The 11,391-nt window shown below is 42.5% G+C and overlaps 1 protein-coding gene across 6 annotated transcripts; it reads left to right on the forward strand.

The window, feature by feature from the left end:
* Positions 1-1,111: 1,111 nt before the first annotated feature.
* Positions 1,112-11,372, forward strand: txlna (taxilin alpha). Of its 6 annotated transcripts, none has more exons than XM_066717353.1 (12): positions 1,118-1,219; positions 2,460-2,589; positions 2,797-3,003; positions 3,233-3,514; positions 3,938-4,029; positions 4,320-4,490; positions 4,865-5,059; positions 5,526-5,645; positions 5,981-6,055; positions 6,207-6,299; positions 6,406-6,501; positions 8,570-11,372. In XM_066717353.1, exons 3-12 carry the CDS (start codon positions 2,805-2,807, stop codon positions 8,867-8,869), a joined length of 1,623 nt encoding a protein of 540 aa, XP_066573450.1. In that variant the 5' UTR covers positions 1,118-1,219; positions 2,460-2,589; positions 2,797-2,804; the 3' UTR covers positions 8,870-11,372. The 6 variants fall into 6 exon arrangements, with proteins under 6 accessions (XP_066573449.1, XP_066573454.1, XP_066573452.1 ...); XM_066717354.1 differs by having other exon boundaries at positions 2,460-2,544; XM_066717352.1 differs by lacking the exon at positions 2,460-2,589 and having other exon boundaries at positions 1,112-1,219.
* The last annotated feature ends 19 nt before the right edge of the window (positions 11,373-11,391 follow it).

The raw sequence follows: 11,391 nt of genomic DNA on the forward strand, positions 1-11,391 counted from the left end.
TAAACCCCTGATGGACTCTAGGAACAGTGTGCAGCACTGCTCTGTTCATCACATAAACCTGAGGAGATATGGGAGGACACTATCTGGGGACCAATTGCATCAAACCATATTAGATTAGCCTTTCTATTAGTCTGAATTTGACATACTAGTTTAATTCAAGTTAGACATTTGCATAGAAATTAAGACTTAGCCTAAAAAGTTAGCCTCCTCACCCCCAGGCTATATTTGAATTTAAATGGATCCTTCTATGTAAATTGCTTGCCTGAGCCTACAGCGACACTGTCACCGATGCAGACAGGCTGAGCCTCCCATTGGCTCACACACTCACCGCTGTCCCGCCCACCGACAAGCCCCCAAATCTTCGTGACCCCTCCCCAAAGAGCTCAATAACCAATCCTGTGGTCCGTTTCATTTTAAAGGCGGAAGTTTGCGTTTTGGATGTTCTTGCACAGTGTCTGCACGTCTTTCTTTTCCACATACAGTACAGTGCGGTTGACGCGGTTAACATTTATTCTGTCCCGTGCTTTTCGTCCGAGTGCGTTATAGCAAGTTTCAGAACATTTCCCTAAAAGTATATATGTTTGTGCATTATAGGCTATTCCAATAAAAGCCACAGATTTTCAGTTAATTAAAATAAAAACAATTTTATGCAACCGTCTTAACTCGGTGTTCATTGTTAGTATGCAATCGGCCCCTGGTCCCAGTAAACTGCTGGATTACAGCCAGATAAAGAGGAGTGAATAATCGAATTTAGGAAACGGACACATATTTAAAAACATGTTTTCTCTGTCTTCATGCAAAGCTTTTCCCATCTTTGTTTCATTATGGTTTGATTAAAATAAAACGTATTATTATTATTATTATTATTATTATTATTAAATATGTGTTCAAGTTCTTTAATGTTTTTCACTGGGGCTTATTTCTTGTAAATCTTTTTGTTTTACTTTCTGTTCTGAGAAATTTGAAGTTTGCTCCTGCAGTGCAGTGTGGGAAGTGGAGTCCTTCCAGGGTAACGGAAGAGACTACATGACCCACAATGCACAGCGCGGGTCCCTGGCCAGTCTTTTGACTAAACTTGGTATCTTCCGCTTACCACTCCACCAATCACAGGGCGCCGTGGCTGCGGTATTTCCGGTGTGTCGGTTGGCGGACGGCGCAGCGGAGACTTGGACTGAATTACTTGCAGTTGTTTTGGGAAGATACAGGTAATACACGACCGGTAAGTGCTGCGGGAATAGTAATTTCGATACTTAAAAGCCGTGTGATAACGAAGAGGCTGTTTTTCTGCGCAGAAGCGAAGCCCTGAAGTTTCCAGGCGCCGGAGCAGTGAGTGATCCGGGTCGCCTCTGGTGCTGGAGCACCGGACTTACTTTATTTTCTCTGCATGATTCACATGGGTTTTCTTTGATTCCGATTTACAGGAAAATAATACCACTTCTCAGCCCGGGAATATTGACACTTCTATCTCATCGTGCTTTCTAAATGCGGGCTTGGCTCAGTCGGTAGAAAGTGATTTCGTTAGCTTTTTTATTATTGTTTTTTTAATCGTGTTGCTATACGTCACCGATGGCGCTGCACCTGGTTTAATCGTGATCGTACAACTTTGTCAGTAATAGGCGTTTCAAAACCCGGGGGGAGGCTGTACGGGGTGCCAAGTTAATCGCCTTTGCAAACCACTTGCTTGATGTTGATTCGTTGAAAACCGTCACTTAATTTGACACAAACCTCATTCGGCGAATCGTCAAGATACTAGTCCAACTATGGCACTTTTTAGTGTGATTTCCCAATTTTTAAGACCTCCAAGAAGTCTGCTTGTATGGGAAAACATGATAGGTCGCTAATTAACGTCCAAACTTGGCAGTCATGGCAGTTGGCAGACGACGCACGTTACGTTACGTAGATGGTAAGAGGACGCGTAAACCCGGGAGTACCGTTGTGTCCCATTTTGTTTTGATGCTTGTCGGACTAGGAAGTTTATCAATCACATTGTGTAACTGTATTTTAAAATCTGGAACCGATATATTTGCCTTATTAGAAATCTGTCTTAAAGTGTGCTTGTCTTGTGTTCGTTTTTATGTTTATCCAGGTTGATTTACAATTGTTACATCACATTATTGTGTCGTTTTGTTATCGTTTAAATCCAGTTTGTATCCTGTACAAAGAGTAAGTCCTCTTACAGGTTAATACCCCGTGAAGGGCGTCTGAAGGAGGAACAGGTGTTTACTCCTCAAGAAAGGGGGGCTGCACTGTTTCTCCACACTTACATAACCGTTTACTATTCCTATCTCTAACCTTTCTTTCCCGTAAGCAATTTGTGATGTAACAATCCTTGAAAGTTTAATTTGAAAATCAATATACGCCATATGCTTAGTATTTACCAATTCATAAATACACAGCGAATAGTTCTGAGAACTCCCTCCTCTCTGTCAGTCACTGCAGTCCTTTATATTTATCCACAGCATTTTCATGATAGGACCTTGAACGTCTGGGAGTTGCTACACTGTCCAATTGTTCTCCACTGCTGTAGATGGATTGGAGCAGCAGGCTAGTATGATTATAAGATTTGTGCTACAACAACAACTTTTAAAGGTATTTTTGTAAAGTATGTTGTTCTCAAAGTCCAGCAGCCATCATCATTTTATTTAGTTCAAGAACTGGAAGAATTGTATTCCAGTAAAAAGTGTTCTAGAACCAAGGGCAATGTGACCATAAAATCCTCTTCTCTGGTTTGGGGGAGAAGTGACTTTTTGCATTTGCAGCCATTGAGCAGGCATCCTTCTGTTGCTCTGTGAGCAGGTGCCGTGATGAAGAAACAGGACAGCGAGGGCCAGGAACAGCAGAGCGGAGTTATTGAGGCTCAGACCTGCAAGGAGGAGGCCGGCCTGGGGGAGAGTAGGGCTCCTGAGGGTACCAAGAGTCAGGAGCCTGCGGGCAATTCCCAGCCCAGCACTCTGCCTCCAGATGTCCCAGCCAAAAACGATGGTAAGCGCATTGGGAACAGAGGTATGGATCATACTATTTTCCTCCTCATTGCTACCATTATTATAATAATGAAATAATAGTACATGTATTCTTTGGTGTATTTTTTTTTACTCCACAGTAAATTGTAACTGCCTCTTTTTAAATCATTGACCAATCCAGAAAAGTAATGGGGGGAGAAAGTGAAAAGCAGTGTTTGGCCCCAGACTGTATAATATGTCATGTCCCGTCCTGTCCCATCCGCTCCCTGCAGCAGAGGACGCGTCCGGTGAGGCGAGCGGCAGTGATGTGTCGGAGGAGCTGAGCCGGCAGCTGGAGGACATCCTGAACACCTACTGCCAGGAGGACAGCGCGGAGGACAGGCCGCAGCCAGAGCCGCCTCGCAATGGAGAGCCCGAGCCCGAGATCGACACTCTGGAGGTCAACGGCATCGCAGACAAGGAGGATGTCAAAGTGGAGGAACCCAAACTGAATGGAGACATCACGGACAAAGACCAGAAGAAGCCCCAGGAGAAGAAAAAAGTCAAGGGTCTCGGTAAGAAGAGCCGACTGCCATGCAATTATGTTTTTCTTTGTTGCAGTTTTGTTTTAGTTTTTTTAGTTTCATGCAGTTCTTTTCTCTTTTTCAGCATCATTAAACCTGGTTAAGTTTGGGGAATTTAGATTCATGTGGGAACGAAAACATAGTTAGAATAATTCAACTTTTTTCGTATGCTTGAATGTATTGGTTTGAGCAGTCACCTGATTTTAAAGATCTTATCGGTGCTTTTTAAGGAAACGTCTAATATGAATACAATTCTGTCCCTTAACGCAGAATAGTCACGATTCTTATACTTTTTTGTATTCAGAAACTCAGTTTTTGAATGATTTTATAAATATTTAAATGAGTGTGGCTTCTTCAAAACTTCAAACTTGTTCCTGCACAAGCCGTAAAAACTCCATGTTTTGTGTCTTTTAGGGAAGGAGATCACACTGCTGATGCAGACGTTGAACACCCTGAGCACACCGGAGGAGAAGCTGGCTGCTCTCTGCAAGAAATACGCAGAGCTGGTGAGGACTGCGAGAAACTTAACATTAGAAGAGCAGAGCATTCCTTGAGAAACGACCCCCCCTGCCTCAAACATTAAACTCTAATATATCTCATTCATACATCTACATTACATTTAATTAAAATTAAATTTCAAGGAATTAGTTGTTTCACTAAAACCAAAAGTTCTGCTATATTCCAAAAGTATTTTGTTTATTTTACACTGTATCAAAAACACTTAGCCCCAAAAAGTCAGGTCACCACTGCTGTACAAATAAAAATCCAGGGATCATTATAGCCGTGTTTTCTTTAGCTGGAGGAGCACAGGAACTCGCAGAAGCAGATGAGAGTCCTGCAGAAGAAGCAGAACCAGCTTATTCAGGAGAAGGACCACCTGAGGAACGAGCACAGCAAAGCCATCCTGGCGCGCAGCAAGCTGGAGAGCCTTTGCCGAGAACTGCAGAGGCACAACCGCACGCTGAAGGTCAGGGCAGCATGTGTAGCCACGTACAGTCAAAACGCATTGGAGCTTTTCAGGATATGGCTCCACTATGGTTTCCATCTTTTCTCCCCCTCCTCTTCAGTCAGATTTTTTATTTCTATTGCTTTTAACTTAGTGTATACTGTTACACTTACATCTGCAAGATGACTCCGTCACAAATCGCCACACCCTGCATCCTGTTTTACTGTACAATTTGTAAAAGCTTGAAAAACACAATTGTCAGTTTCTAGAAATTTTGCAATGAGCCCTGACTTGTTGAAGATGTTGATTTTGCTGCCGTGTCCTAGTCTCAGAGCAGAAGGTCTGTATGTATTGGGGCTTGTTGGTGTCTGTGCTCACAACATGACATCATGCAGGAGGACGGCATGCAGCGCGCCCGCGTGGAGGAGGAGAAGAGGAAGGAGGTGACGTCACACTTCCAGGTGACCCTGAATGACATCCAGGTGCAGATGGAGCAGCACAACGAGCGCAACGCCAGCCTGCGGCAGGAGAACATGGAGCTGGCGGAGAAGCTGAAGAAGCTGATCGAGCAGTACGAGCTGCGGGAGGAGGTGAGGAGGCCGGCTGCTCCGTGTTCACAGCAGGAGGTGTGGCTGGCAAAGCAGACATCCTGGGTTAAAGCTACACTGTGTGGAAGCGTCATGCTGGTTATCTGTCTCCAGTGATTGATCTTCCATTAGTGCATTGCTTTTCAATACAGCCGAAGAATTTGAACTCCCTTGGTAGTGTTTTATCTTTGAAAATGAATAAGGATCCTGTAGTGGGATCTAAATTAGATCTGAAGTTGATATAGTTTGGTGATTTAAGGTACTTGACTCTTTGGTACTCTTGATATGTCAAGCAGCATAATTCAGTGCATGGAGTTTAGAGATGCTGCACTGAACAGACGCAGGATAAAATAAATACTGTTCTAGATTGTATTTCAAAGACCTTCATCGATGAATAGGGAATATGTGCCACTGGTGTGTCGTATTAAATTGTGCCTGTGACCCCTGGACGTCTGTCCTTTCCTCGCAGCACATCGACAAGGTCTTCAAACACAAGGACCTGCAGCAGCAACTGGTTGATGCCAAACTACAGCAAGCCCAGGAGCTCCTGAAGGAGTCGGAGGACCGGCACCAGAGAGAGAAGGACTTTGTGAGTGTTCCCCCTTCAGTCTGGGCTGTGGTGATCGTCCGGGGGATTCCCGAGTTTGACGAACCCTTAGCTGTTCAACTTTTCCTGGTTGATTAATTCATTTCAGATTGAAAGGGCACGGGTATTCATAACTACAACAACCACTTAAGAGTTTTGTAAAGGCACCAGTTTTTTGCTGTTTTCATGCTCTTTGAAGCATCGGTGAGTGAGTAAACGAGTGGGTGAATCTGTAGAAGTAAAACTGCATTGCTCCATTTAAGCATACATTACGTCAGGTAGGGCTTTTGTCCCTTGGTGATCAGTATCCCTCTGACTTGCCTGTGTTTCCCCTGCAGCTCCTAAAGGAGGCTGTGGAGTCCCAGAGGATGTGTGAGCTGATGAAACAGCAGGAGGTTCATCTCAAGCAACAGGTAATGAATCTCCTGGAATGGTGTGCATCCAATGGGAGTCCTTTGCAAATCTTTTTTGTCATGTCATCTGTACTGAATTATTTTATCTATTAAATTCAGTATATATAGCACAATCCACTTTTTAACAGTCCTGCACCCTTTTTTCCTCTAGTTGTCACTGTATACAGAAAAATTTGAAGAGTTTCAAAACACACTTTCCAAAAGTAATGAAGTGTTCACAACGTTTAAACAGGAGATGGAGAAGGTAAACAATTACATTTGTTTTTAAATGAATTAATACATTTTTTAAGAATTTTAAGTGAAACCTGAGCTCTGTTAAGTGGCCTAACCTTTTGCTGTTTTCGATTTAGATGACTAAAAAGATCAAGAAGCTGGAGAAGGAAACCACAATGTACCGCTCGAGGTGGGAGAGCAGCAACAAAGCGCTGTTGGAGATGGCTGAGGAGGTAAGCCTGGGGAAGAACTGAAACCTTGTTGAAACCAGCTGAGACCCTCTTATCTTGAGCCTGAATTCAAGTGCTTAAGCAGCTCTCGTTTCCTTTCCATAAACGGGCCATGCGATTGCAGGTTCTGAAATTGATGCCACATACCGCCATTTCATCATCAGCGAACCAGAACTTAATAAATTAATAAAAACTACAGTGAGGGAAAAAAGTATTTGATCCCCTGCTGATTTTGTACGTTTGCCCACTGACAAAGAAATGATCAGTCTATAATTTTAATGGTAGGTGTATTTTAACAGTGAGAGACAGAATAACAACAACAAAATCCAGAAAAACGCATTTCATAAAAGTTATAAATTGATTTGCATGTTAATGAGGGAAATAAGTATTTGACCCCTTCGACTTAGTACTTGGTGGTAAAACCCTTGTTGGCAATCACAGAGGTCAGACGTTTCTTCTTGTTGGCCACCAGGTTTGCACACATCTCAGGAGGGATTTTGTCCCACTCCTCTTTGCAGATCCTCTCCAAGTCATTAAGGTTTCGAGGCTGACGTTTGGCAACTCGAACCGTCAGCTCCCTCCACAGATTTTCTATGGGATTAAGGTCTGGAGGCTGGCTAGGCCACTCCAGGACCTTAATGTGCTTCTTCTTGAGCCACTCCTTTGTTGCCTTGGCTGTGTGTTTTGGGTCATTGTCATGCTGGAATACCCATCCACGACCCATTTTCAATGCCCTGGCTGAGGGAAGGAGGTTCTCACCCAAGATTTGATGGTACATGGCCCCGTCCATCGTCCCTTTGATGCGGTGCAGTTGTCCTGTCCCCTTAGCAGAAAAACACCCCCAAAGCATAATGTTTCCACCTCCATGTTTGACGGTGGGGATGGTGTTCTTGGGGTCATAGGCAGCATTCCTCCTCCTCCAAACATGGCGAGTTGAGTTGATGCCAAAGAGCTCAATTTTGGTCTCATCTGACCACAACACTTTCACCCAGTTCTCCTCTGAATCATTCAGATGTTCATTGGCAAACTTCAGACGGGCCTGTACATGTGCTTTCTTGAGCAGGGGGACCTTGTGGGCGCTGCAGGATTTCAGTCCTTCACGGCGTAGTGTGTTACCAATTGTTTTCTTGGTGACTGTGGTCCCAGCTGCCTTGAGATCATTAACAAGATCCTCCCGTGTAGTTCTGGGCTGATTCCTCACCGTTCTCATGATCATTGAAACTCCACGAGGTGAGATCTTGCATGGAGCCCCAGACCGAGGGAGACTGACAGTTATTTTATGTTTCTTGTTGTCACCTTCTCACCAAGCTGCTTGGCGATGGTCTTGTAGCCCATTCCAGCCTTGTGTAGGTCTACAATCTTGTCCCTGACATCCTTGGACAGCTCTTTGGTCTTGGCCATGGTGGAGAGTTTTGGACTCTGATTGATTGATTGCTTCTGTGGACAGGTGTCTTTTATACAGGTAACGAGCTGAGATTAGGAGCACTCCCTTTAAGAGAGTGCTCCTAATCTCAGCTCGTTACCTGTATAAAAGACACCTAGGAGCCAGAAATCTTGCTGATTGATAGGGGATCAAATACTTATTTCCCTCATTAACATGCAAATAAATTTATAACTTTTTTGAAATGCGTTTTTCTGGATTTTTTTGTTGTTATTCTGTCTCTCACTGTTAAAATACACCTACCATTAAAATTATAGACTGATCATTTATTTGTCAGTGGGCAAATGTACAAAATCAGCAGGGGATCAAATACTTTTTTCCCCTCACTGTAGACCTACAGGCCCGTTCAATAGAGTACGTGGCCTGCAAATAAATTAAACGACCAAGGCAGTGTAAAACAAGACGACGCCACACAGTCATGGTGTGTTCAAATATAACCTGTAAAGCAGATGCTTCGTGAAAGTATGTCTGCCAGCGTAGCAGCTGTTCATGTCAGAAAAGGGAGAGAGATGTAGGAATTACATTTACCTTCGTAATAGTCTTAGTTGAGTGGGAAAGGGCCTGTTTTTTTTTTTCCTCCGCACAAGGATTTAATTTTTATTTCATTTTTTAATGTTTTGCTTCCTTTAGAAAACCCTCCGTGATAAGGAGTTCGAGAGCCTGCAGGTCAAGGTTTTGCGCCTGGAGAAGCTGTGCCGAGCCCTGCAGATCGAGCGCAACGAGCTGAGCAAGAAGGTTCAGTGCCTGAGCAAGCAAGGGGACACGGGGCCCCAGGGACCGCACACTGACTGCAGCGCCAGCCTCCCAGACCTCTCTGACACAGAGACTCCTCCCGTGCCCTCAGAGTCCTGCTCAGAGCTGTGCCACTGTGCCGCAGAGTCGGAGAAAGTGACCGCGGGGGAGGCAGACATGCAGGCCTGCCAGGAATAGTCCCGCATCTCTACACCTCACGCAGTACCCACAGAAAGGGTGTGTGTTCTGGTACAGTGTGATTTAGTTTGGTTTTGGGTGAACGTATTCTCACCAGGGAGGATCATTCTTTCACAGAAACGTATTATTATTTTATTGTTTTGTTTATTATTTACACAAACAGTCCCTGCAGAAACCAGCATAATGTTCAAGGAGCTGCCTTTATTGTACAAGCACTGAGATGCACTTAGTGTAATTTTTAGTCACATGTGGCTCCAGTGCAGAATTTTCATCAAAATAAAGCCTTAGAAAACATTCTAGAATTTCAGAGGAATTCTTTCCCTGTCCCTGCCCGTTTCCCCAGTTTTGTCATGTCACTTTAGAGGGAGATTGTTTTCTTCAGCTGAATGTTGTGATGACCCTTTTTTCTGTTTGCACAGTGCATAAGCAGAAGGTGTGCCAAGTGCTACTGTCCCTACTATCTATCTGCTGCCTTAACGCGTGTTTGTGCAGAGCTGCAGGGTGTATGTGGTTTGTAGTTCTGTGGAACTTAACTATCAATTTTTTATATATATACACATCTGTTTAAAAGTTAACTGTTACTAATAATTTGTAGTCCTAACCACGGACAAGGATCTTGCTGAAATTTTACTGTGGAAATAACTAAAGGCTTTTGGATTTGAGGGACAGTAGAACAGCAGAGATGTTTGAATGGGTATTAAAGAGTTTCCATTCTCGATCCGTATATTTTAATGTGCGAGTACCTTACATTGCTCATTCTACCCGAGTTTTGCACCACTCTCTAATTGTAAGCTTCGGCTACAGTGTAAGAATGTATTCTTTCCTCTTTTTTTTTAAATGAGATCTGTATGTGCAAGAAAACTGACATATACGGACAAGTATATTTCTTTGGGGTTTTCCTGTATTATTATTATTATTATTATTATTATTATCAGAGTAGTTCTATAATTAAACCATAAGACCCACAAAATTAGAAGTGTGTACTCCGAGCATCATTACAAAGGAATACAAGCAACATTCCTGATAAAGGATGCAGAAAAAAGAAACTGGAAATCTATTTGTTTTCCCTCCCTCTTTCATTTCAGCATAGCCTGTTGGTAAAATTCTGGAGATGCTTTCCTTCACATTAATGCATCCCCATACGGTTCCTCCCGCGAAGCGTTCTAGAAGTGCCAGGTTTCCACTGACTGCTGTGTGCTTGTGCAGGGCTTTAATGAATTGTACAGGACTTCACCACTGTACCAGTCTGTCATTGACCACCTGACCTTATTAATGCTCAGGCAACTTCGAATGTTCAGTGACCAGTTTTGAATGTGGCATTTTATATGCATTATCACTATTTCTTTGAGATCAAAAAATGTAATGAATATTTGTTTTTGTTTTTATTTGTGTATGGAGTGATAATCATTGATAGGTTGTATTATTTCAGTTAAAAACTAATCTAAGCAGGAAAAAGGTGTTTTGTTTTTTTCTTACCTTGGAATTTGTTGTATTTGTTTTTCACGCTAGACAGTTGCAGCTTGGGCAAAACAAAGGATAGAGAAACCCAGGCCTTTTACTATGCAATCAAATTCACTCATTCCATTTTTATTTATTTTTTACCTTGAAGATTCTTGCTACACAGAAAGGGTATTTACAGTATACGTCACTGCATGTGGATCTTCAGTAATTGCTTCCCCTGCCCAACTGATTTCCAGTATATCTGTAAGCAGCAGTAAATGTCTGTAGTAAATGTATCCAGCTGCCACATGCAGAGACGCAGCACATCTGGAGTAATAGTAGGAGGTTTTGTTTTCTAAAATTTCTCATTTTCATTTTTTATTTTTAGAATGATTTTGTGGAATGGTTAAACTGGGAAGCTACTCGGATTACAGTGAGTTCTGGCATAGGATATTCCTGGAAATGTGTTAAGGGAGAGGTTGATTCAGTTAGCACTGTTCTGTGTCCAACACGCTGTCTTAAAGATTAAAAAATAAATGTGCAGGTTGAGAAGTGTAAATAGAGGTGTTATATAGATATAGAGGTATCGTCTGGTTATGAATGAGACACTAATGTTTTTCGCATGAATACATTCGATTGACTAAACAAAACACTCTTATCATGTCCTAGGGGAATATTTTCCATGCGTGTGGATTTGTATTGGGATGAAATCATTGTAGGCTGGTTAAATCTGTGCAGTCCCACAGTTTATGCTGCAGAAACTTCCTATAGGTTTTTTACAATTTTACACGCCCTTAAAGATGGAGTCCTTAATGCACTTTTTACACCGTACTTATGTGTGAGTGACAGTCACTGTATTTTATCTGTTAAGGCCCCACTCTCTTGGCTAATTTTATATTTCCTTCATATAGTCAACACAAGGTCTGTTTAATCGGGTACCAAAGATTGCATCGCACACATACTTTTCATGTTTGTTTTTGTGTTCTGTATGTTTTTCCTTTGTCATTTTCATACTGTCTACACGTTTCTTTAGGTTAAAAAAATAATAAAATATTTGACTTTATTGGGCTTTTTCTTTGTGT

Source organism: Amia ocellicauda, chromosome 11, assembly GCF_036373705.1.
Source record: "Amia ocellicauda isolate fAmiCal2 chromosome 11, fAmiCal2.hap1, whole genome shotgun sequence".
Lineage (NCBI taxonomy): Eukaryota > Metazoa > Chordata > Actinopteri > Amiiformes > Amiidae > Amia > Amia ocellicauda.

Bases quoted from the DNA above. Each gene is read 5' to 3' on its own strand.
- txlna (XM_066717352.1), top strand. From the start codon at position 2,805: ATGAAGAAACAGGACAGCGAGGGCCAGGAACAGCAGAGCGGAGTTATT. The intron at 4,030-4,319 runs GTGAGGACTGCG...TGTTTTCTTTAG, and splicing joins GCAAGAAATACGCAGAGCTG to CTGGAGGAGCACAGGAACTC. The intron at 6,502-8,569 runs GTAAGCCTGGGG...TGCTTCCTTTAG, and splicing joins TGTTGGAGATGGCTGAGGAG to AAAACCCTCCGTGATAAGGA.